Here is a 24,724-nt window from a genome sequence, read left to right as displayed (position 1 = left end):
CCCTCCTCGGGATGATGTCTTCCTGCATCTACCTCATTCCCATGTGCAGGCTCCGGATGCGCCCGTTGCAAGAATTCCTGGATGCGCGCTGGATCCAGACGACGGGCAGCTTCGAGGAAAGGATCAAGCTCGACGAGAGTTTCCGACGAGCGATACGGTGGTGGGGCACCCGCGCGCATCTGACGGCGGGCATGGACTTCCAGACCCCAGCCCACCAGGAGACTGTGACCACGGATGCCTCCCTGGAAGGGTGGGGAGCGCACACCGAAAATCTGCACGCAAGGGGACTCTGGCTCCCGACGGAGAAGTCCCTACATATCAACGTCCTGGAGCTCCGTGCAGTGTTTTGGGCCCTCAGGTCCTTCCTTCCGTCCCTCAAGGGCAAGGTGGTGAGGATCTTCACCGACAACACCACCACCATGTTTTACATCAGGAAACAGGGCGGAACCAGGTCCCCAGCGCTGTCCAAGGAGGCGCAGGACCTGTGGCATTGGGCCGTCGCCCAAGGGATTTTTCTGGTGCCGTTTCATCTGGCAGGGATAAAAAACACCATCGCCGACTCACTCAGCAGGGAGCTGCGCTCGTGCCACGAGTGGGAACTACGGCAGGATCTGGTGGATCGCCTCTTCCGACGGTGGGGCACACCCCAGATCGACCTGTTCGCGACGGCGACGAACGCCAAGTGCCGGAGGTTCGCCAGCAGGTTTCCCCAGACGAGGAGCATGGGCGATGCTTTCTCGTTCCCCTGGGAGGGCCTGTTCCTCTACGCGTTCCCTCCCTTGCCTCTGCTAATCCGGCTCGTCAACCAGCTCAAGAGGTCACGGTGCAGGATGATCCTCGTCAACTGCCAATTGAAAAACTTGCACCTGTAACTGGTAATTTCTGTAACCGCTAATGTCTGTAACTTGTAACTGTAACCTGTAACTTATGCTCTAAGCTGTATATATTCTTACTTTTGCGCCCTTATACTCCAGGGTCTGGTGCGCACAATAAATTCCAAACAAACAAACAAACAAACCTGCGTGGCCGAGGCAGATATGGTTCCCGGACCTTCTGGACTTGTCAGCGTCCCCGCCGATCAAGCTGCCGGCGGACGCGGATCTACTCTCCAGGGAAGGAGGCGCCATCCTCCACCACGACCCGAAGTCGCTGAACTTGCAGGCCTGGCCCCTGCAGCACTAGAGTTTGGAGGATACGACATACCGGCCGATTGCAGAGAGGTTCTTGCAAAGGCCAGGGCGTCCTCGACTCTTAAATGCTATGGACACAAATGGAAGAGGTTCTCTGTCTGGTGCCACGCACAGAAGATTAACCCTCTACGGATTACGGCTCCCCAAGTACTGCCGTACCTGCTGACGCTGGCCAAAGCTGGTCTGGCACATGCGTCCATCAAGATTCATCTTGCTGCGATCTCCCGATACACCAGAACCACGGGCCGGACGTCCTTGTGGTCTCATCGTCTGGTGAAAGAGTTCATGAAGGGACTGTTCAGATCGTTCCCGCCGGTGAAGGCTCCGGCCCCGGCGTGGGAGCTCAACGTGGTGCTGACCAAGCTCAAGAGACCTCCGTTCGAGCCTCTGCACTCGGCCCCGTTGAAGTTTCTATCGTGGAAAACAGCTTTTCTTGTGGCCATCACCTCCGCACGACGAGTGGGAGAGATCCAGGCCCTTTCCTGCAAGGCCCCGTACTTGACTTTCCACGACACGAGGGTAGTGCTCAGGACGCACCCCTCCTTCATGCCCAAGGTACCGTCGGACTTCCATCTCAACGAACCCTTGGTGTTACCTGTGTTCTTCCCGTCGCCTTCGTCGCCGGCTGAGAGGACTTTGCACTCGCTGGATGTAGCTAGAGCGCTGAAGTTCTACGTGGACCGCACGAAGGGTTTTCGGAAGACGTCACAACTCTTTGTGAACTTTGGACCTGTCAATCAGGGGAAGGCTCTCTCGAAGGCTTCCATCTCCAGATGGCTCTCCGGCTGTATCATGTGCTGTCACCGGTTGGCAAACCGACCGCTGCCTGGCCGTCCGAGAGCCCATTCCACCAGAGCGATCGCAGCTACCACGGCGTTCCTATCTGGTGTGCCCCTGCTGGACATATGCAGGGCTGCTACGTGGAGGTCGACGCACACCTTCACGAAATTCTACTGCGTCGACCGGGATTCCAGGGAGGAGTCCAGGGTCGGCCAAGCAGTGCTGCGCAACCTGTTCGCCTGAGGTGAGCCTGGTGAGGAGGTAAGATGCTTAATGTTGAGTTGATGTGATGCTTAATGTTGAGCCTTTGCCACCTCCCGTGGTTGTGCATGTGTGTACTGCTATGTATTCTTTATTCATGAGCATGTGAATCCATGCCAGACCCCATGCTGGAGAAGGAACAAGTTACTTACCTGTAACTGTTGTTCTCCAGCATGGGTCTGGCATGGATTCACATGCGAACCCTCCCGCCTACCCCTCTGCGGCTCTTCACTTGGTCATACTGCCACTTCACGTGCTTCCAAATCTGAAGATGGCTGCCAGAGGCGGTGCTTAGGTAGAGGGCAGTCATTGGCTGTGGTCAGTATGACGCAGAGACCAGTGATTGGTTATTACTACGAAAGACAGATCAGAAACGAAACTGATACTGGTTTTTTCTTTACCGAGGATTCCCAGCCTGACGACGGGGAATATTCATGAGCATGTGAATCCATGCCAGACCCATGCTGGAGAACAACAGTTACAGGTAAGTAACTTGTTCCTGGCACCAAGTCACCTCCCCTTGTCGACCTAGCCAAATAGGTCTGGGACTGGGCCATCCAGCACAAGGTTTTTCTCCTGGCGTTTCACATCCTGGGTCACATCAATGTAACTGCAGTATCACTCAGCTGCCACTCGGCAGCCAGTTATGAGTGGGAGCTGAACAGTGATGTTCTCTCCAACATTTTACGCCTATTGGGCACTCCAGAAGTGGACCTCTTTGCGACTTTTACAAACAGGAAACTTCCTCTGTATGCATCCAGAGACGGCCTCAGGGCGTCCTTCCTGGTAGACGCTCTCGAGGTTCTGTGGCACAACATGAAGGCTTATGCCTTTCCTCCCCTGCCTCTGATTCATCGGTCACAGTGCAAGCTCGGGAGTACATCAAATTGCACCCTCCTCTTCATAGCTCATTGGTGGCCAGCCATATTCTGTTTTTTGGAACTTCAGCATCTGTCGACTCTTCAACCAATCAGATTGCTGCTGATTCCCGACCTTCACCAGAGCGATCCCCTCCCCACAATCTTTCAGCTTGGCGTCCTCGTGCCTGAATTCAGATCTTTAGTTTAATTTGTCAGAGGACAACATGCACATTATCCAAGCATCCAGAAAACCTTCTATGAGGTCTCAATATAGGAGAAAATGGTGCTGGTGCTTAACAAAGCAGCTTGACCCCAGGCATGCTAAGGTTGACACTGTTTTATCATTTGTGTCTTACCTCGCAGCTTTGAGCATTCATGTCCTGTCTTGCAGGACTAAGAAACCAAGGGGAGTGGTCATACGGAGCAATCAATAATTTGAATATAAATACAATCGATAGTGAAGGGTGGAAAAGAGGGTAAGCTCGGTCAGTAGTAATAATTATATAGTCATATTCTATTAGTATAATAAACACAGTTTCATAAAAATAGACAAAGTATTAATCATAAAAAGTATACAAACACATGAAAGTTGTAAAAACATTCCAATTTGATACTGCATGAATAGACAATATATATTCTGTACATGAGGAGTTTTCTTATGTGAATGACCCTTGATCAGTGGGTACTGGCTTATCTTCATCATAACTAATCAACTGCCCTTATTGTACCTATTTTTCATAAAGCTTATAGCTGTTACTTTCAGATTGTGAATTCAATGCTGCCTCAAATGCATAAATGCTGATGGAAAAAGAGCAGAGTATCAAAGTGCTAAAACAGTGCATGAATGCTGACAAAAAGTGCCAAGTCTTGCAGGACTTACTTATCTGCCGTTGCGGCCTACCTGTCCACGGACAACTGTTCTTATTCATTGACTAATCCGGTCATTAAGAGGCATTTTGCGGGTCTTCATCTCTTCCCGCCTGTGAGCACCCCTGATCCCAAATGGGATTTGAATGTGGTCCGTTTTTCCTTAAACCGTTTGAACCCATGGCCACTACCGATCTTAAATACCTTTCTTGGAAGGTCGCTTTTCTGATCGCAGTGACATTGGTGAGCCAAATAAGTGAGCTCCAATCTCTTTCTGTGCAACATCTGTTCTTCACTTTCGATAAGGTAGTGCTTTGCACTCATCCTTCCTTCCTGCCTGATGCATTACCGATTTTCATTTGAATCAATCGATCTCCTTACCTGTCTTTTTTCACTAATTCGGCATCGGATGCCTAGAGAATCTTACACAACCTAGACGTCAGGCAAACCCTGATATTTTACTTCGATAGAACGAGTGAACTCAGGGGCTTCTCACAATTCGGAGACCCAAAAGGGAAACCGGCTTCCAAAGCAACTATCTCCAGATGGATTGCCTCATGTATTTCAGAAGCCTATAGCATTCAAGGCCTTCAACCTCTGAAAGGCATCCATGCTCATCTTGTACGTCGCAAAGCGGCTGCTGTTGCCTTCCAAAAGTATGTCCATTGGGAAACCATTGTCAAAGCGGCTACATGGGCTTCCCAGCAACGTTTTGTAAGCATTATTGCTTGGACCTGTGCTCCAGGGCTGATACCCAATTTGGCCAGGCTGTTCTTAAGAACTTATTCTAGTAAAAGTTTTTTTCCATCCACCCGAACTAACTTTGGTGTGTGCTGGAGAATCTCCCACAAGTATGGAGGAAAGGGGACAGGATGTAGGAGTATAATAAAGTTACTCACCGTAGTGACTACCTTACTCCTGGTCCATAGTCCCCTTTCCTCCATATGCCCGCCCGCTGTCTCCTCTAAAATCTATCCTCTATTATTGCTTAAATGGTATCAGACATGGTGATAGAAAAGGACTGAAGGGCAATGCGTGGGGCAGAGCTCAGGAGGGTGGGGTTACGGCCACGTGCGGTACCCTGCGTAAAAATAAAAGGACAAAAATCAAAACATGTTGACGCTTTTTTACCAAAGTGCTCTGGTCCCGTCCCAAAGGGCGGAATGTCCCACAAGTATGGAGGAAAGGGGACTATGGACTAGGAGTACGGTAGTAACTATGGTGAGTAACTTTATTAAATTCTGCAACTGGTTAAAAGAGAAGAATGTATATCCTTTTCTGTGCAAAGCACAGATGTTTTGTCCTTTCTACTATCTTTAGCCAATCTGGAGCTCCATTTTGGTACTATTAAAGGCTATTTGGCAGTGCTTTTCATCTTTAAGCGCTCATCAGAGGAATGTTCATATTTCAAAATTCCACTGGTGACACAATTTCAAAAGGGACTCACCAATGTGCTCCCCCATCTCCTTTTCAGGTTCCAACTGGGGGCCTTAATCTGGTATTAAAATGTCTTGTGTGCACCCTTTGAACCTTTACACATGTTTTTTTTAAGGAAACCATTCTTTTGGTAGCCCTAACTTCAACCCGTAGGGCGAGTTGCATGCATTTTCATCCAAGCCACCCTCTACTATCTATTTATATCTATATCTATATTTGACCTCCTTTCTATCCCCCGCCTGATCCTGGCAAGAAAGAGAAGAGATTAGAGGTTGGACTCTCTGAGCGTTGAGCTTTCATGTATCTAGGCTGTCAAAACCTTGATGAGCTTTTTATTGGCTATACAGGCCACAAACTGGGTCAGGCTGTTTCTAAACAGACCTTATCCAGGTGGATCATTCTGGCTTTTTCGGAGTGTTACTGACTGGCAGGCAAGGATCCGCCTGAAGGGTTAAGAGTCCATTCCACCAGGGGCATGGCTACCTCTAGAGCCCTGCAAAGGGGTGTACCGATAAAAAGTATTTGTGAGGCAGCAACGTGGTCTACGATTCACACGTTCACAAAACATTACTGCCTAGTCTCTTTCCTCGGTCAGGATGGGAGCTTTAGGAAAGGAGCAGTCCTGCATTCGGTTCATATATGTTCCATAAGAAACAGAAATTCTTACCCCCTCCACCAAATCTAATACTGCTTTGGGAGTCTATCAAAGATGAAGTATACGTGGGAGGACCCAATCCATTCGATGAACAAGTTACTTACTCTGCCAAAATTTATTTTCCAAAGCAGCTGAAGCTGGATATCGAATTTCAAAGATGAATACGTGGGAGGAACATCCAGTCGAAAGAACATTACCCGGGGTAAGTAACTTATTCTTCTCACCTTCCACCAGAGGCTCACTGTCTCCAGAGCGCTGGTTCTCTCCAGACTTGACTACTGCAACAATCTTTCTCAATCTTCCTACTTCTACTCGCTGACCTCTTTAACCTATCCAGAACAGAACCGCAAGACTTATCCTTGGCCATCTCTCCGGCACTGAAATCTCTCCTTACTGGCTCCACATGCCTGCAAGGATCAAGTTCAAGCCCCCCTACATAGTCCACAAGGCTTTCTGGGGCCTGAGCTCTTACTTTCTACAACACTCTCTTCCCAAATAATCTCAAGAGCCATTCGTCTGCCTCCTCCAACTCTCTGTGGGTGAGTCGTTTCTCCAAACAGAGATTTGGGGGTAGATCCCTATCTTTGCAGGTGCCTCCCTCTGGAACAGCCTCCCTACCTCTCTTCCTCTTGAACCGGACCTCAAGTTCCGGAAACTCCTAAAGACTTTCCTCTTCCTCTTTCTCGCTCCCTCTCCCCTGCTAACCCCCCTATTTCCCTCCTTCCTTCTCATTCCCCCTGCTCAGTTTGCTGACTGGTCGCCTGGTGCACCTTCGGAACCTCACAGGTCCCCATGATAGGGGCAAACACTCTGCACTTAACCCTGGCCCCTGCTGTACTGGGCGCACTTGTCCATTCCCTCGCACTTCCTGTTCTGCGCACTTACTCAACCAGCAAGTCCGTCTGTCCAATCCTCCCTCTTGTCCCCCCTCTTACTCCCCCACACTCCCCAGTTTTGATTGTGCTTGAAATACTCATGCATAGACGCATTGAATGACCAACCACCAAGCAATCTGAATTGTTTGCCCGACCAGTACTGTAGTTCATGATCTGCATGTTACCCCCCCTTTTTATTTTCTCCCCTCACCCTTTGTCAAGCACTTCACTAGTAGATTTGCCTCTGTGCCTAGTAAACTAGTTATTGTTAGATCATTTGGAATCTTCATGGCCTAAGAATGACAACTGTATTCCCTTGTTCCCTTCCTGCCTTGAAGCGCTTTGAAGCACCTCACTTGTGTACAAGCGCTACACAAATAATTACAATACCAATGATGTTTTTAGCGCTCTTGATTATTGGTCCTCTCACTGGGATGAGTAGGACGGCCACAGTAATTATTCTCACCCTCCTTGTTACTGAGACAAGTATGTTTAGCCCCGTACCTATTCTCACACTCCTTGTTACTGGGACAAGTAGGATTACTTAAATCATTTATATATGGTTTCGGTACTGTGCTGACATTGATTAAACCAATTGTTGTCATTGCTTCTTCCCCCCCAGTCTCGCACTCTCCCTGTTGACTTCCTTGCATAGGGGCTGCATCACCAGTTTGATGTTCCCCTTCCATACTTCTCTCACGATAGGGCGGCTCTTGTGCCTCTCTGCTGCTTTTCTGGATGCGCTTCTGTGTATTTCTCTTTCTGTGTATCGGCACAGAAAGAGATTCCCTTTCTTCCCCCGTCTCGGCCAGCGCGGTTCAGGATGCCTTTCGTCCTTGGCTCCGCTACCTCTTCAGGGACGCTCCGGTGTGCTTTCTGCCAAGTGGTTTCGTCTCAGAGATGGATTTCCTCTCTTCCCCGTTCTCTGCCACCACTTCTCACTGGTTTGTCCCTCCTGGGACCAAACTCTGCCTCAAAGCCTCCTGCTAGGCTATCTAGGGAATAGTGCTCCTCGGGCACTTCTTCTTCCGGGAGTGTCCCTTGTCTGGGTGTTTGCTTTCTCTTCGGCATCCCTCCTGGATCTGGTTTGAAACTCCTGGGTCTCGCTTGCTGTCATGCTCTCACCTCCCACTTTTATGATGCTATTCTGGCACTTCCCCAGCATCTCTTTGGAGTCCTTTCTCAGTGTCTGAGCCATAATCTCTATGATTCACTTAGGTTTCTTTGTTTCAGTACCTCAGATACTTGTTTTCACTAACTCAATGGATCTTCTTCGTCTTCGTACCCAACAGGTGCTTGTTTTGTTCTCAAACAGCACAATTAAAAAATGTAGGTACATTTCTCTTGTTCTCTCCCAACAGAATAGGCATTGTTTGGTTGGAAAGGGAGTTACTCAGTCGGAACGGGAGTCCTCATCCACATGGAGGGGGGGGTCTCTCCCGGTGTGGCCCCGTTTGCCTCTATCCGTAGGGGAGAGTACAGCATAGCGGTTTCACCTCCCTAGCCTCACAAGGAAAGGCTCCCCCATGGGGGAGAAGTGACTGAATTCCTCGATTTATCACAAAGGGTAAGAATAACAATTTTAGTTGGAGAAAATGAAAGGAATGGACAGGTTTTTGAAATATTGGAGAGCTGAAAGTGACCAGAACACGCAAGAGTGGAAATGTGATGAGAAAAGAGAAGAGTCAAAGATGTCACCCAGGTTGCAGCAGATGAAGTAAGAGATTCCAGGGTGGGGGGGTTGGGGGACAGAAATGAAGGAGGGGGATCTGTCATGAGAAGGAGCAGGGAAACAAAGAAGCTAAAAACTTTTTTATAGCAATATGTTTTTTTTTTTACTTATATAGCCTTTAGGAGTTGCAGTTCACTGACCCCCTTATTAATTTCAGTTCTTATTTCCTCTCCCGTTGTTCAGCTATAGGGGATAAAATCATAATGTCAATGAAATATTGTGGATAATCTATCAAATCTCTGCAAATGTTTCCTTTGATGGCAAAACCCCATATGAAGAAGTGTCACCAAGGTAAAAGTGAAATTAGATGTCCTTTTTTGTAACTATTCTTTTAGTCTGTTAAGAAATGACTAGCACTACTACACCGTGCACTTTGGTCCAAAGCAGAATAGATCCTCTAACACAGTATGTATTTATTTATTTATTCGCATTTGTTAAGCGCACAGGCAGCCCAGAGGGCATCGTGGCGCTTGTTACAGATATGAACATGACTTGTTATACATACAGAAAAGTCATTACTTAGTTGCAAGAGAAAAGTAGTAGCTACAGGAGTGGAGGAGAAGAGAGGAGGAGGAGAGGGTCAGAAGACATGACGTTGGAGGAGTTAGTTGAACAAGGTGGTTTTCAGTTTTTTTCGGAAGGCAGTGAGAGAGGTTTCTGCTCTGAGCGTGCTAGGTAATGCGTTCCATAGCTTAGGGGCGATGTAGGGGAAGCTTATTCCACCTGCTTTAGCTCGTTTGATGCGTGGGACCCTAAATTGGTTGGTGTGGCATTGTCTCGTTGGTCTAGTGGAGTGAGATCTGACTAGCGTGTCAGACAGGTATGAAGGTGCAGACAGGTTAATACATTTGTGTGCGGTGGTAAGTATTTTGAATGTAATGCGCTCTTTAACAGGTAGCCGGTGTGCTTCCCTTCTGGTTTGCGCGATGTGGTCCCTTTTAGGTATATTGAGGGCTGCTCTTAGTGCTTTATTTTGTGTTGTTTGGAGTTTATTGAGATTGGAGTTGGAGGTGCCAGCCAATAGCGCATTGCAATAATCTAGTTTGGCTCCAATGGTGGCTCTGTCAATGGATAGGCAATTATCTTTAGTTAGGAAAGGTTTGATTGCATTAATGAGCTTAGTGCTCAGGGCGGAGGCAGAGACAATGGAGTTGACTTGCTTGTCCATGGAGAGTGATGCGTCAATGTGGACTCCTAGTGTTTTAACAGAAGGTAGAACTGGGATGACACAATTGTCTATGCAGAAGTTGGTGAAGAGTGGGTCGAGGTTCGTGAGAGTGGATTTTTGGCCAAGGATGAGAATTTCGGTCTTATCTCCGTTAAGACATAGACCGTTTGTGGCCATCCATGCTTGGATGGTGGCGTATATATTCTGGAGGGTGGCTGCGTCCTGGTGGTAGAGTCCTGTGAGCGGAAGGAGTACTTGGGTATCGTCAACGTAGTTGGTGTATGTGATCCCAAGTGCGTCCAGTTTATCAAAGAGAGGTTTGGTAAAAAGATTATAGAGGGTGGGAGCCGTACATGAGCTCTGAGGGACTCCATACCTGATGGTGGTAGGCTCTGCGTTGGCTGTATTGGAAAACACTTTCATCACTCTACCTTCGAGGAAGGAGGTGATCCAATTTGTGGCTTGTTTGGAGAAATGTGCGGCCTGAGTGAGATGGTTTGTGAGGATGGCGTGATCGACTAAATCAAATGCCGCCGAGAGGTCTAGGAGGAGCAGAAGGGCCGGCTTGCCTTTATCTAAGATCAGGGTAATTTGATTCTTCAGATCTAGTAAGGCGGTTTCAGTGCCATGACCTTTGCAGAATCCGGACTGCCTTTTACCTAGGACAGAGTTGTTTTCCAGGTAGGCCTGTATCTGCATGTGTGCAGCTTTATCTAGGATTTTTAGGAGAAATGGAACCGTAGTAATGGGCCGATAATTATTAGGTTGGGCAGGGTCCAGAGTTGGTTTCTTTAAGAGTGGGCGCACCCACGCCTCTTTAAGGCTGTCAGGGACTTTGCCCGTCTTGAATGAGGCGTTAATGAATGCTGTGATGATTGGTGCGAGGGGTGCCGCACATTCTTTAATGATGTTGGGGGGGCACATATCTCCTTTGCATTGAGATGGTTTGAGCTGTTTGAGGATGTGGAGAGTATCCGACTCGGTGATTGGAGAGAAATCGAATTTGGAGGTGTGCTCATCTTTGGCGGTATTGACGGAGAGGGTCTGTTGGGGGTGCAGAGCCTTAAAGTGTTCTGCTATTTTATTTTGAAGAAGGTCTATTTTATTTAACATTGCTGTTTGAATGCTGTTGCACCTGGCCTCATCCTTAACAATCTCATCTGTGCAGATTGGGGGGATAGTGAGCTCTTTAAAGATGGTGAAAAGCTCTTTTGAGTGGGAGTTGGCTTCCAAGATACTTTTATTGTAGGTTTCTGATTTCGCCTTGAATATGGCATGTTTGTATTTTTTAGAGATACTGAGAAAGTCTACTTTGGTGGCATCACAGGGATTGGCCTGCCATGTTTTGAGGGCTTGGCGCTTGCATTGGGGAAGATTTAATAAGTCCTCCGTGAACCATGAGTTGGAGTGAAACGATTTTTTTTCTTTTTTGTTTTCAAGAGGGGCTGCGGCGTTGATGGCATGGGTGAGGGTGTCTTTGAAGATCTCTGCTAGAATGCTGGGGTCGGAGGAGAACGGGGGTGCTAGGCAGGGGATGTTGAGAAGGGGACGTATATTGTCTGTTGTAAGTTTTTTGGCACTTCTGGCTAGCATGGCCGGTGCTGCTATAAGAGGTATGGAGTAGGAGGATATGGGGATGCAGAATTGAAGGCAGTTGTGATCAGACCATGGAAGGGCTGTGTTGGAGTTGAGGGTGGAGCCACAGTTGTGATCAGCCACCCAGTCTAAGATACAGCCTTTATTATGGGTCGGGGCAGTGACTATCTGTGTGAATCCTATATCTGTGAGGTTTCTGGTGAGGGTGGTAGCTTCTTTGTCAAGTTTATCATTATATCCAAGATTTAGGTCTCCTAGAAACAATGTTTTGGAAGTTTGTTTGATGTTTTTTCCAAGAAGATGGTTGACTATGCCTTTGAAATTATTGGTGGGGCCTGGGGGTCTATATATGACATGAATGTTTACTGTGTCTTTGGGGGAGGGGGTAAGTTTGGCTGAGAGGATGTCAATGGAGTCTTCCCCTGTGGCGGGAGTCTGTCTTAAGGCTAGGGTGTCTTTAAAGATTAGTGCAACTCCACCTCCCATTTTAGTTAATCTGTCCTGTCTTAAGATCGAGTAACCTGATGGTACAGCTAAACTGATAGTCGGGCCAGAGGCAGGGTGCAACCATGTTTCTGTTATGGCTAACATGTCTAGGTCTTGGTTGGTAATAATGTCATTGACTTCTAAAGCGTGGGCGTTGAGTGAGCGAACATTTAATAGAGCACATTTAAGGTGTTGGAGCTTTTTTGGTTGTGGTGGCTTGAGGTTGGTAATGGGGATAAGCTTTTTGGTAGCCTGAGTAGGCTTATTAGTCAAGTGATGTCTGACTTCACATTGGTCATGTGAGGTTGGAGCGAGCGTCGGAGACCTGTTAAGGTGCTTGCGGGTAATAGTGTATGGTGGGCAGCAGGTCTTGGCGTGAGTGCGAGAGCCTAGGCGTGAGTTCCTAGGTGTTACCTGCATGGGTGTGGAGAGGAAAGCTATAGGGAGTGTGTGTGTTCTAAGTCTGTACTGTCTGAGTATGATCTCGGGAGGAGTAGCGTGTGTGGTGGTGTGTCTGAGTTCCATGAAATGGCTGTTGGCTTGCCCTGCTCATTGCTCTTAAGGTCTTTTGTATGTAAACCCTTCTGACAAGTCATTAACTTGTCAGCTGTACTACTTTCTCTTTAGTCACACTGCAGCAGTTCAGAAAATGCCTCCCTGTGCACCACAAATTGGCATTTGCGTTTTACTTCTTCACTAGGTTCTCCAGTATATCACACAAAGAATGGTGTGCTTTCTAACAGGAAAACCTGTAGGATTCATACAGCACTTTCAATTCTCTCCTGGACTATATAAACCAGTCATAAACGTGAATTTTCCTATTGGCAGTGGCACTGAATATAGTTGAAGTCTGCAACCCTGAGAAAAGTATGGTTTTGGAACAGCACAGCATTTCCTCCTGAGACATTAATTGTTAGAACACACCCTATTTGCTTCAAGCGCCTGCACACTGTCAGTACGTCTTTACCTCAGTTAATTCAGTAAGGGGCTTAAGCTGCTTCATGCAAGCGTTGGTTTATGCATCCTTGTTGTAGACCTGGGTGGTTAGTCAAACCCCCATAGTCTATTCTATAATACCATCCTTCACTGCCAAACAATGAATATTACGTTTTTTGACATCAAGCTGTAGTGAGCTTTTATTGGGGTCAATCTTCTTTTTTTATTTACTTGGCAATACACCATAATCTCGATTTGATGCAGAGGGCTCAAGTTTTAACATAGTGTTAACGGTGTGCACCATACAATATTAAACTGAAAACATGTTCCACTGTAAATTCTTATATTATTTCAGTCAATTGTGGTAGACCTCACCTGACAACAAGAAATAAGTCATACCCAAGTGAATACTGTGTTAAAACCTCCAATATTCTTTTCATAATCATTAAATGAGAAACTTTTCATCTGTGACAGGCTCTGGATGGTCAGAACATCTACAATGCTTGCTGTACTCTGCGTATCGAATTCTCCAAGCTAACCAGCCTTAATGTGAAGTACAACAATGACAAAAGCAGAGATTTCACACGCCTTGACCTTCCCTCTGGGGATGGCCAGCCCTCCATTGAGAGCATGGCTGCTGCTTTCGGTAAGTAAATATCTGATCTGCTGTGCAAATGGAGAATCTGCCTTTTGCTCGTCAACAGGGGGGCTCTGTACTATTGACTTATTGTGATTGTAAAATGTTTTAATGGGGAATGATCACCCTAGAAATACTTGTCCTCTGCATGTCCAAGGCAACTCCTAATTGTACTTTTTTGTAGTCTGATTACGTTGGGTAAGCTGAGCAGTGTTCAACATTTCTTGGAAAGATTAAAATGTCTTTTTTTTGTAGAGTTACATTTGAAAAGAAGCGCTACTTCTCGCTGAAATGAGAGCTATTTCATTGCAGTGCCAAGATTCATTTCTTTCAATTTCCATTTTTGCTGCTTAATTAGGCAGAAAGAAATTGCCTCACATTTAGTGGAGCACATTTAAGTTGTTCTCCCAACTCTTATTTTTCCTCAATTATGATATATATGATGTGTTCACCTGGCTTAACAAGCAAACAAAACTCAATATTCGTCTGTGTGAGGATGGTTGGACGATATCTCTAACACAAGAAAGCAGTTCACTTCTAGGATAACTGTTCTCTTTTGCCATTTGCCCCGATCACCCCCATACCTTCACTCCCACTCCCGAATCCCACTGCCCAGTCCCCTGTGAAAATCTTGGTTTGAGCATCAATTACTAATATTATAAATGTCTTGTTATGATTCAGTTTAAAGGTGTTTTGTACAAGCTCTTTTTCAAAGACCCCAACCTAATTGAGCAGTTTTTGGCCATCATGTTTTTATATTTAAAACCAATCTCTCAGTGAGGGCGTTACTCTGCCTATTTTCACAGCCTTCCCCCTTTTACCCTCTGATTTGAATTTATTTTGATTGACTTTTAACCCTTTACCTACCGGCCAATCTGTTTTTTTCAGTTTCTATGGAAAGTGGCTTTCAAACTGCTTCTACATTTTAACCTTTTAACTACATAATTTCTTGTCACATCTTTGTCCCTTCCCCCGCTTACAGCTCTCTCTGGCTGCTCTAATTGTATGAACATACGCTGCTTTGCCTCTGAAACAAACAATGGCACAGAATTTGTAGGTGCTAGTACCAAAATCAGAAGGTTGGTGTAGCCTGTACCATTGTTTAAAGGGTCCGGTTTTGAGCTATCATAAGTTTGTAGCCACTGCACAAGTAGTAAAATCGATTGTCCGTTTGTTTCTGTAGGACCAATTCCAGGGTTGGTGCTGTTTGTCTGTTTTGTTTACTTTTCAGCTTTATATGCATTTGCTAGCAAGGACAAATCATACTGTGTTCACTTAGCAACAATATTATCTGTTTCCTAGCTCGTACTATCAGTATTTAATGTATTTGTATTGTGCACTGTGATGTTTTGCAGCCACTTGAGAGCACAGTTGAGAAAATACTGGAGGAGAAATCCAAAACAGGTTTCAAAATTGAGGGGCGCTCACAGCTATTTAGCTCCTTCTTCTAGCAAAGTAGAGCCTAGTTAGCTTGAAACCAACCGCTAACAGGAGCTACTCTTGGCTTCTAATGCCAACTGGTGCCTTCCAAAGAGGTAAATGTGACTTTCATTTTGAGTATTTGAGAATGTAAACAAACCAGAATTACACATCTTACACATTTAAACACAATGGGTCATACATAATGAACAAAAGGTTAAAGACGCATCTCTGGTAGCTGGGGTGGTTCCCATGTGGTAGCTCTTAACTACAGGGTGATGCCCGACAACCAGGAGCTGGTTTTAGCTCCTGCTCATTGAAAATCAATTTCAAACCTTGCAGAACATAGACCAAACAAAAAATAAGTCTCTTAGAATCAGTAACATTGGTCTTGAGGGCCAACGTGGTAGACATTTTGGGCTCTCTGAGACTCCTTGTTTTGATGTTAAATGATTGATTTGGAAAAACCTTGTTTACAGCTACAGTCCCACTGGATTGTTGCATTTATTTGGTGGGGTCCACGTTGGATATCCGACTTCTAACCAGATGTAGTTTAAAACCGGGGCTGAAAGTGTTTTCTGCTCTTCTGGAGACATTTTCCTCTTTTCCATGACCATATTTTCACTGGTTGGCACTGACTTCCTAATGAAAATGAGTCTCTCTTGGGTGTTCCTGCATTCATCTTTTTTGGACATCTCTCATCAGGAACTCAGTATTTCGTATTCTGGGTTTCCAGGCAGGTGTTTGCACCTTCATTATCTATCTTATGCTATTTGTAGCACATCTGAGATCAGAACCTTGCTGTTATAGTGCCATAGCACTCTGCGGCTCATAGTAACATCACTAGCACTCTGCAAGTGCTTTTCCTTTTAGAACCCGTTGCGCTCAAGGTTGTGCTTGAAGTCTCCTCAACCATCCCTGTCACAAGTAAGAATTGGACAAGTAGAACCCAACAGGTTTATCACCTTCCAAGGCAAAAAGCCAGGCCATATCCATAAGTGCCATGTTAATTACTTTGTGTCAGTAGGGTGACCTGGTTCACAGAAAATGGGCTTCTCTTCTAGCTCTCCTAACTGCCTTCGAGTATGTGGACTCTATGCTGTATGCTTATATTTACCAATTGTTATGTTTCAAGGCTTCTATACTGCATCAAATCACTATAATCCTAGTCGCAGAGCGCCTTCCTTGCCTCGAAGCTGGCGTATTGTGCCCAGGCCTGGGATTTCCAGACCTTAGTTTTTTTTAATTTATTTTTTTACATTTTATTTGTTGTTGATTCCATTACATAATAACAGAACCTTTACAAAAATTAACATATTTGTAGCAATTGAAATTTCTTTTGCAACATTAAACCAGATCAAGAAGTATAAAAATGACATCAATAAGACTTCCTAAAAATTCCTAAAACTTTCTAAAACACACTTTACATTAAATATTACGTCAATTACAAAAACTACAAGAGGTTGGGCCTTTACAAAATTTGTCATAGCCGTCGTAATACATATTTCATCATACAACGTAGCATATTTCATAAATATACACATCAATTAAAACTTCCCAAGATTTCATAAGATATGCCGAGTGTTGCATTATGTTCTATTGCATTATATTTTGATGGAACTTTGATGAAATACAAAGGCTGTATCTTTTGTTAATGGCGCGTAACTCCAGGGAGTCATTTATCTCAGACAAAGCTAAATGCAATACATCGGTAGAGAACATGCTACAGCCACAATAAACCACAGCCTCGAATGTTCAAATCAGAGGACACTCCCAGGACCTCAAAATTTTTCAGGTACAGGCATAATTGACAAGTTCTTTTTCTATAAATTTGCAAAAACACACTTAAGGATATACTAATGGTTTATGTGTGCCTTGCATCATTCTGGCCCATAGAAATTTTAAACAGTCATCATAATGAACATCTACGAATTTCATCAATAATTTGGTTTGCATATTCTTAAAGTGGGGACAATATAAAATCAAATGCTCAAGTGATTAGGTTGGCTCGCTGCATAGGGGAAATCGACATTTCTTACTTTCCAAGTTATTCTTATTGTCGTTCCAATTTGCAATCCTCTCCTTTGTGTAGTATAGATTAAGTTTGTACCACAAGTATGCTTTTCTCGTGTGATTACAAGGGAATAAAATGATATGGTCAAATCTTGGAATGCACTTCTAGGCATACAAATAATATTCTTTATACAATTTTATATTTACCAATTTGTTCAATAGTTAGGCACCAATCCATTTCAAATAACTTTTTCTTAGCACATGCAGGTCTATAATGCACATCGTCCACGGTAATATGTACCTCATTCAGAATTGCACGTAGGTTAGCAGAGAATTTGGCAAGTGATGCCGAGGACGTGGATCTTAAAGATTTTCCCATGTCAGCATAAAAAGAGTTCATTGGAGGAAAGTGTATTTTTGCAAAGTTTGTGAGCAATCTCCATTTCCAACGGCTAGATAGTGCAACTAGACCCAGCTCATGTCTTAAAACAGCGTTAGGCACAGACATTGGAAAACGCATAGCGCTTTTCAGCAAAGTGCCTTGTAGTTGATCTAAAATTGTAGCCATTTCACATAAGCAAATATCTAAAGAGTATCAAATTACACTTTCAATTTTTAAAGTTAGAAAATCAATGACAGGAGTTAAAGAGAATTTACAATATTTCAAGTACATCAATTTTAATTGAGATAATTGGTCTAGTCTTGCTTTCTAGTAGATCAGTCCACATTTTGATTGAGTTTTGGTCTGATAGGTAATAGCCCAAATAGATCGTATTTGATATACCAGGGATAATCGTTTCCTTAATTTGCCATTGTATCTTCAACTTTTTTGCTGAGCACCAAATTTCATGACAGCTGTTTAGCGGGGTTAGGAATTAAGTTGTGAGCCATTGCAAACTCTTCAAATAGCCATAGTTTAGATTGTAAGCCTGTGGGAGTGGGGTCAAATATAATAATGTCGTCTGCGAAAGCAATCCATTTGAGTTGTATAGCGCCAATTTTCACGGAGAAAAGATTTTTATCCTGCCATATTCGAGATCTCTAAGATACAAATTAAAGAAGTTAGCAGCAAGGGGGGCGCTAGTGAGCCCGGCAAAGATGGCCGCAAGAGCGTGAGGCTCTCCAGCACCACGTATATTCGGAGCATTATCCGGATGTCTCCGTGAAGGTTTTTGTGGTCACGCGGCGTGTGAAGAGTGTCTTAGCCCCGGGCCCCCTGTGGAAGTGGTTTTGGGACGATCGGGAACGGCGGCGGCTGTCGGCTGGTGTAGCAGAGAGCCGGCCCGAGACAACGCGGGAGAAGCGTGGGGGAGGGGGCTGCTCGACTGGAGCCTGGAGTGGTGCGGCGCTCTGGTCCTGCTGAAGCGGAACAGACTGACGGAAGGTGGCGGTACTTGCTCTGGGGGCTGCCGGGAAATGGATGTGCCTACCTGGTCTTGTGGAGGGGCTGTCGGGCCTGGTGTAATGGGGGACCTGCTGGAGGACATCCGAGGTCACTGGAGAGGGTGGCCGGTGTGCGCCCACAGACTGGGGGAGTGAGCAGATCGGGCGCTTTCCCTGCGGCGGACCTGTGAGTGTGGCTGCGCTGGTACTCCCCGGGCTGTCCTGCCTCCGGGGAAAGGGGGTGGGCGGCCGCCCGGCGGGGTCCCCAGGGGAGGCTGTGGACGAGGTCGGTGGAGCTGCTTGCTCAGGCAGAACCTGTGCAGAGAGAATTCCGGGCACTGCGCGTGATCCGCAATCACAGTTGGATATTGAATAGTGGAGAGCCCCATTTATCACACTGATGTCCCTGCGGCCTGTGGAGGTCTGAAACCCTGAGGCCAGGTGTGGACTTTGTGCCTCTGCAATCTGGATCTGGCTCGGGATGCCCCTCCTGGCGGGGCTGGTCATTAAGACTTATATGCAGTTTGCGGCTGGCCTGATTTCCGGGGGGGCTGTGTGAGACCTGGTTCGGGCTCTTCGGACAAGTATTGTACCTTTTGGCGCCTGGGGCCCCTGGGTGTAGGGGACTGGCAGCGGCCGTTCCGGGTCTCTGTCTGGGGTTGTGGTCTCCCCACCCCTGGAGATGTGGGAGGGCTCAGGTGGAGAGTCCCGGAGGACTGGGAGTCGGCTGGGTGTGTACAGGGGCCAGCGAGGAGGACAATCGGCTTGACCGTGAGGGGCGCAGAAAGAGTGGTGGCGGTTGAAGGGGTGGCCGGTGCCCTTGTCCTCCGCAGGCTGGGGGACTGCCTTGGCGCCCCACCTGCTCGTGTATAATGTCCAAGTCCAGCAAAGGGGGCAAGCAGCAGTCTAAACTACACTTCGAGCCGGTCACGCCAGCCAAAAACAGCAGACCAATGGATAATGTGGCGGGGGCTGAGCCGGACCCTGCGATGGCTTTTCAAGATAAAAAGGACATGTTCGCGCAGCTGCAGTCCGGGATACAATCATTGGATGGGAAATTGGACACACTCACCTGCAAAGTGGATCACATGCAGGTCGCCTGGATAAACATGGGGAGCGGCTGGATGAAGCGGAGGGGCGACTATCCGGAGTGGAGGATGTGGCGGCCTCAGTGTCGGGAGAGATGTCTGCAGTCAGGAAGGCATTGAGGGAGCTCAAGGAAAAGCAGGAGGACCTTGACTCGAGATCCCGCAGAAACAATGTCAGGATTATTGACTTGCCAGAGTCGATGGACCGGGGAGCTTGGAGTCCCTGGTGGAGGATATCCTGCGTGAGGCACTGGGGTCTGAGAGCTTTTCCCCGCATTGCATAGTGGAACGGGCTCATAGGATACCGAGCGGGAGTGGACCGGTTCCGGGGGCCCCTCCGCGTCCATTGATTTCCCGGCTGTTGAACTACCGGGCTAGAGATATGGCTCTCCGCAAGGCAAGGGAGAAAGTTACAATGTCCTATAAGGGTGCTGTCATCAAGTTTTTCCCAGACTTTTCAGACCAGGTGCAAGCGGCTAGGAAAACGTTTTTAGATGTGAAAAAGAGACTACGGGACAAGAATATAAAATACGCCATGTTGTACCTGGCTAAGCTGCGGGTTGTACATGGGGCGGAGGTGTTGTTTTTCAGACCCCGGATGAGGCCGCCTCCTTTCTGGATATGATGCCGAACTCTCCCAAGACAGGAAGGGGAAACAACTGATTCTGTGTAATGTGGGATGACAGTGCTAGCTGTGGGTGGCCACGCAGCACTTGGGGCTTGAAACTGCTCTGAGACAAGGCTCTTGGTTGGTGCTGGGTGGTGTCGGGCTTGTAGTCGCCCTCTGAGCGAAAGCAGATTGTGCATATGTTGGGGGTATTACGAGTGCTGGAAAGTTGGGGCATCCAGTGGAGAGGGGTGGGGATTTTGGGTACAATGCAGTCTGGGGTGGGGGGGTACGGGAGGAGGCTTCACCGACGAGTTGGGAGGAGTTGGTAGGGGTGGGGGGAGGTGGGTGTGGTGATGGGGGGGCTATCTGGTACTGACGTTGTGGGTCTGGGGGGGCATCACACGGAGCGGGGTTGGTAAGCATCAAAATGTTCCCTGATGGCAATGCTGAATTGTATGACCTGGAATGTCAGGTGCCTTAATGGTCAACCTAAAGCCCGGAAGGTCTTACAATATTTGAGGCGACACCATGTGGAGGTGGCCTTCCTCCAGGAGACTCATCTGACGGCTGAGACAGAATTTAAATTCGGTAGGAGCTGGGGGTGTCATCGTTATTTTTCCTCTTATTCCCCCTACTCGAGGGGTGTGTGCATCTTAGTGACAGCTCGGTGGGCTTTAGGCAGACGGCGGTGGTGAGAGATCAGGAGGGCAGGGGCCTACTAGTACAGGGGATTATCCGGGGGAAACCCTACACACTGGTATGTTACTATGGTCCCAATACTGATACTACTGAATCGTTGGATTGGGTGGAAAGACGGCTGGGTGAGCTCCCTGATGGGGAAATTATCTGGGCGGGGGATATCCACTCCGTTTTAGACCCTTCCCGGGATCGGACAGGCAACGCGGCGCGCTCCAATAGTAAATGTTCTACTAAGATACGAGGTATGCTGAAGGTGTGGGGTCTTGAAGACATTTGGAGGGTAAGGAACTCAGGGGTGGACCACTTCACGCATTACTCCACGCCGCATGGCTGGATTACTTCGTGGTGTCCCAGATGATTATGGGTCGGGCTGAGGGGGTAGACATCCTGGCTCGGACTCTTTCGGATTTTGCCCCTGTCTTTTTGTCTTTCCGGGTGGGGGCACAGGAGAACTCCAGACCCTCATGGCGGTTTAAAAGTGATGAACTGAATGGAGTTTTTCGAGAGGAGCTGGGTAGAGCTATTGATGGCTATTTCGATATGAATGAGGGGTCTGTGTCATCAGCTGGTACATTATGGGAAGGGTTTAAAAGTGCGACAAGGGGGAATGTATGGCGAAAGAGTTGGGAATATTGAAGATCCGTAGGGACATGGCAGCTGTCGAGGGTGAGTTAAGACTCTTACAAAGGGAGGGGCCCAACCCGTCCAAAGCCCAACAGGGTAGTGTCTTGAGGAAGCTGCAAGAATTCCACGCTTTAGCCCAACGTGAGGTGAAATATTTGTGGGATAAGGCGGCACCTCTTAGATATGGGGAAGGTCAGGCCCCGGGTAGATCGCTTGCTAGGGCCACCCAGATTCATGGCCGAGACAGCAGAGTTATGGTAATTAAGGATGACCAGGGTGTAGACCACTTTGATGACGAGGGGATCACTCAGGAGTTCCAGAAATGTTATGGTCATCTATATGCGTCCCAGTTGCAGTCTGATTAGGCCACTATTGAGGCGTATCTGGATCAGGTGGGTCTGTACTGAGCAGAGGGAGTGGTTGAATAGGGGGGGGGGGGGAGAGTCACCGGACCCGGATGGATTTACTGCCGAATTTTATAAATGTTTTGCTGATAAGCTGGCTCCATATTTATTGCGAGTGTATCAGGAGGCGGTGTCGGTGGGCCGACTGCCGGACTCTCTTAGAGAGGCCGTGGTAGTGGTATTGTTAAAACCAGGGAAGCCTGGAGGCGATTGTTCCTCTTATCGCCCGATTTCGCTTATCAATTTAGATAATAAGAACTTGGCGAAAATTATAGCGACCCGATTGGCGCCCTTGATGTCGACACTTGTGAGGACTTATCAGGCGGGTTTTATACCCAGTCGGTCCACCTGGTTCAGGATGCGGAGGATGTTTGGTTTGATGTCTGCGCTCCCAACGGACGATCCGGTGGTGGCGGTGTTACTGGACGCCGCCAAGGCTTTTGATTCTGTTGAGTGGTCCTTTTTGTTTATGGTTTTGCGAAGGATGGTTTGGGTGGGTTCTTTATTTCATTAGTGTCGCTGTTGTATACTGATCCGGTAGCTAGGGTGCGGGTAAATGGGCTGACCGCAGAGCTGCTTTCACTCGAGCGGGGGACTCGCCAGGGCTGCCCCTATCCCCTTTGTTGTTTGCCCTGGCGATTGACCCGTGGGCTGAGAGGGTGAGGGATCATCTACACCAGGGAATCCAGTTGTTTACGCATAGGGTAGTGATCTCGCTCTACGCAGATGACATGGTCCTATTTGTTTGTCACCCGGAGATCAATCTGGATCCCATTATGGTGGATGTGCAGCTGTTTGGTGGAAATCTCAGTGCTCTGGGTGAATACCAACAAATCGGTCATATTCTCATTGACGGATGGACCGAGTCAATTCCACGACGCTTGGGGATGTCAGTGGGAATTGACTAGTACCCGTTAATTTGATGTCACTGTGGCTAGGGAGGAGGAGGTGGTGTATCGCAGGAACTATGGTGAGGCTCTCGAACTGGCTAAATCTGCGATGATGAGATGGGACTCTCTTCTGATTAACCTGTTTGGTAGGATAGCTCTTGTTAAAATGTCCATTCTGCCCAAGCTACTGTATGGGTTTCTTAATGTGCCTGTTAGGGTACCCCAGCGGTATTTTCGGGACCTCCTCTTGCTGGTGTCGAAATTTATCTGGGCCGGTAAGAGGGCCCGGGTCTCCTGGGTCAAGCTCACAGCACCGATTCGGGAGGTGGGACTAGCATTACCGTATTTGGAACTGTATTCTATAGTGGCGCAGGCTAGTTTTCTCCAGTATTGGTACGATATGGAGATTGAGAGGTCAATCGCGTCGCCGGCGCTGCTACGGTCGATTATTTTGACTGCACCGGCCCGTTCGCGGGCACAGAGGAATTTGGTGGAGTTAACATTTAGGGCCTGGTCCCTCTTGCAACGTATCCCTATAGGTGGAATTCTTTACTCGCCTGACTTGTCGGTTATATATATTCCCGGTCTTCCCTTGACTAGTGAGGCTGGGTATGTGACGATGGTGAAGAGGCTGGGTGTCACTAAATTCGGGGACTTGTTCCCGAACAGGTTGTTTGTTATGCTGGATCAATTGAAAGAAAGGGGGGCCCTCCTGGGCTTGGATTTTTTTTGTATTACAGGTTGTGGGTTTCGCTGCAGCGGTTGTTTCCGTCCCTCCTGGAGTCGCCCGGAATGGGTTGTTTGTTACGCTGGATCAATTGAAAGAAAGGGGGGCCCTCCCGGGCTTGGATTTTTTTTGTATTACAGGTTGCGGGTTTCGCTGCAGTGGTTGTTTTTCGTCCTTCCCGGAGTTGCCCGCGGTAGCGGTAATGCTTGATAAAGTGATTGGGGGGCGGTATTGGGCGGCATGTCCTCTTGGGTCTGTATGCAATGGGCTTGAGAAATAGATTGGGGGCCGGGACATCATCCTGGGAATTATGGGAGAGGACGTTGGGTAAGAAAATACTGGTGGCCACTTGGGATTATTGCTGTGAAGTGATTCAGAAGGGGGCTATTAATACCAATTTCAAGCTGATCCATTTCAAGTTCCTGCACCAGTGTTACTATACCCCAGCTCAGCTGAAGGAATATTTTCCCCAGAGGTCGGGGGATTGCATCCGGTGTGGGAGTGAGGGCCCGGGGTTCCTCCATGTGTCCTGGGAATGTGGGGAGCTTGAGCACTTCTGGAAACAGGTGTTTGTTGTGATTGAGGACATTGTGGGACAGGTGGTTTTGCCAGATCCTGTAATGGCTCTGCCGGGTTATACCAAGATGATACCTAAGGCGACCAGGAAGCTGATGGGCCTTCTTCTGATCCTGGCTAAGCGCCGAGTGGCCATGGGTTGGGGCAAAGAGCAGGGTCCAACGGACGCCCAATGGTCTGCTGATATTTTATGCTGTAACGATATGGAGACTAAGTGGAGTGTAATGAAGGGACCGAGCTGGGGGGATAGGCAGATGTGGGATGCCTATACGATATATCTCCTTCAACAATCCTCTGATCAGAGCTCCGATCCTGTATCACCACGGGACGATCTACTTAGCCAGCCTGGCGGGGAGGTATCCGGTTGTTAACTGCTGATGTTGCATCATGCGTGATCCAGGGTAAGCGGGGGCTGGTTGTGTGCCTGCAGTTGCAGAGGAGATTAGGCAGGGGCTGCACCCGGCTAGGTGTCTTAGAGCGGGTTGATCGTGGACAATGGATATTTCCCACGCATTGTGCTTTAGGTACCTTTGGGGAGGGCTCTGTCAAGAGGGGACTTTACACCTATACGTCAGTACCAGGAGGGAGGTGGGGGGGTGGGTGGTTTTGGTGGTTGTTCTGATTGTTGTATTGTTTGGAAAATTTTAATAAAGAAAGTTTAAAAAAAAAAAGGTAGCAGCAAGGTTGCAGCCTTGTTTAAGACCTAAACCAGTGCTGATTGGTTTTGTGATTCTACCTTCTGCTGTTATTTTGATTTTATAAGAGGTATTGGTGTGCAGTACTATGAACTAGTACACAAGGACCTTCGGAA

At 47.4% G+C, this 24,724-nt stretch overlaps 1 protein-coding gene across 9 annotated transcripts in view; it reads left to right on the top strand.

The window, feature by feature from the left end:
- Positions 1-24,724, top strand: part of PTBP3 (polypyrimidine tract binding protein 3) — a 1,755,480-nt gene that overhangs the window by 878,579 nt on the left and 852,177 nt on the right. For all 9 annotated transcript variants that reach the window (XM_069630627.1, XM_069630630.1, XM_069630624.1 and 6 more), the window contains one exon: positions 13,318-13,489. In XM_069630627.1, coding sequence (XP_069486728.1) covers positions 13,318-13,489 — 172 coding nt within the window. The remainder of the gene's footprint in view (positions 1-13,317; positions 13,490-24,724) is intronic.

The sequence above is a fragment of the Ambystoma mexicanum genome, chromosome 6q (genome assembly GCF_040938575.1).
Source record: "Ambystoma mexicanum isolate Mex_15411 chromosome 6q, UKY_AmexF1_1, whole genome shotgun sequence".
In the NCBI taxonomy this organism is placed as follows: domain Eukaryota; kingdom Metazoa; phylum Chordata; class Amphibia; order Caudata; family Ambystomatidae; genus Ambystoma; species Ambystoma mexicanum.
The sequence above is the reverse complement of the archived record's forward strand: the minus strand, read 5'-3'. Positions and strand labels throughout refer to the sequence as shown.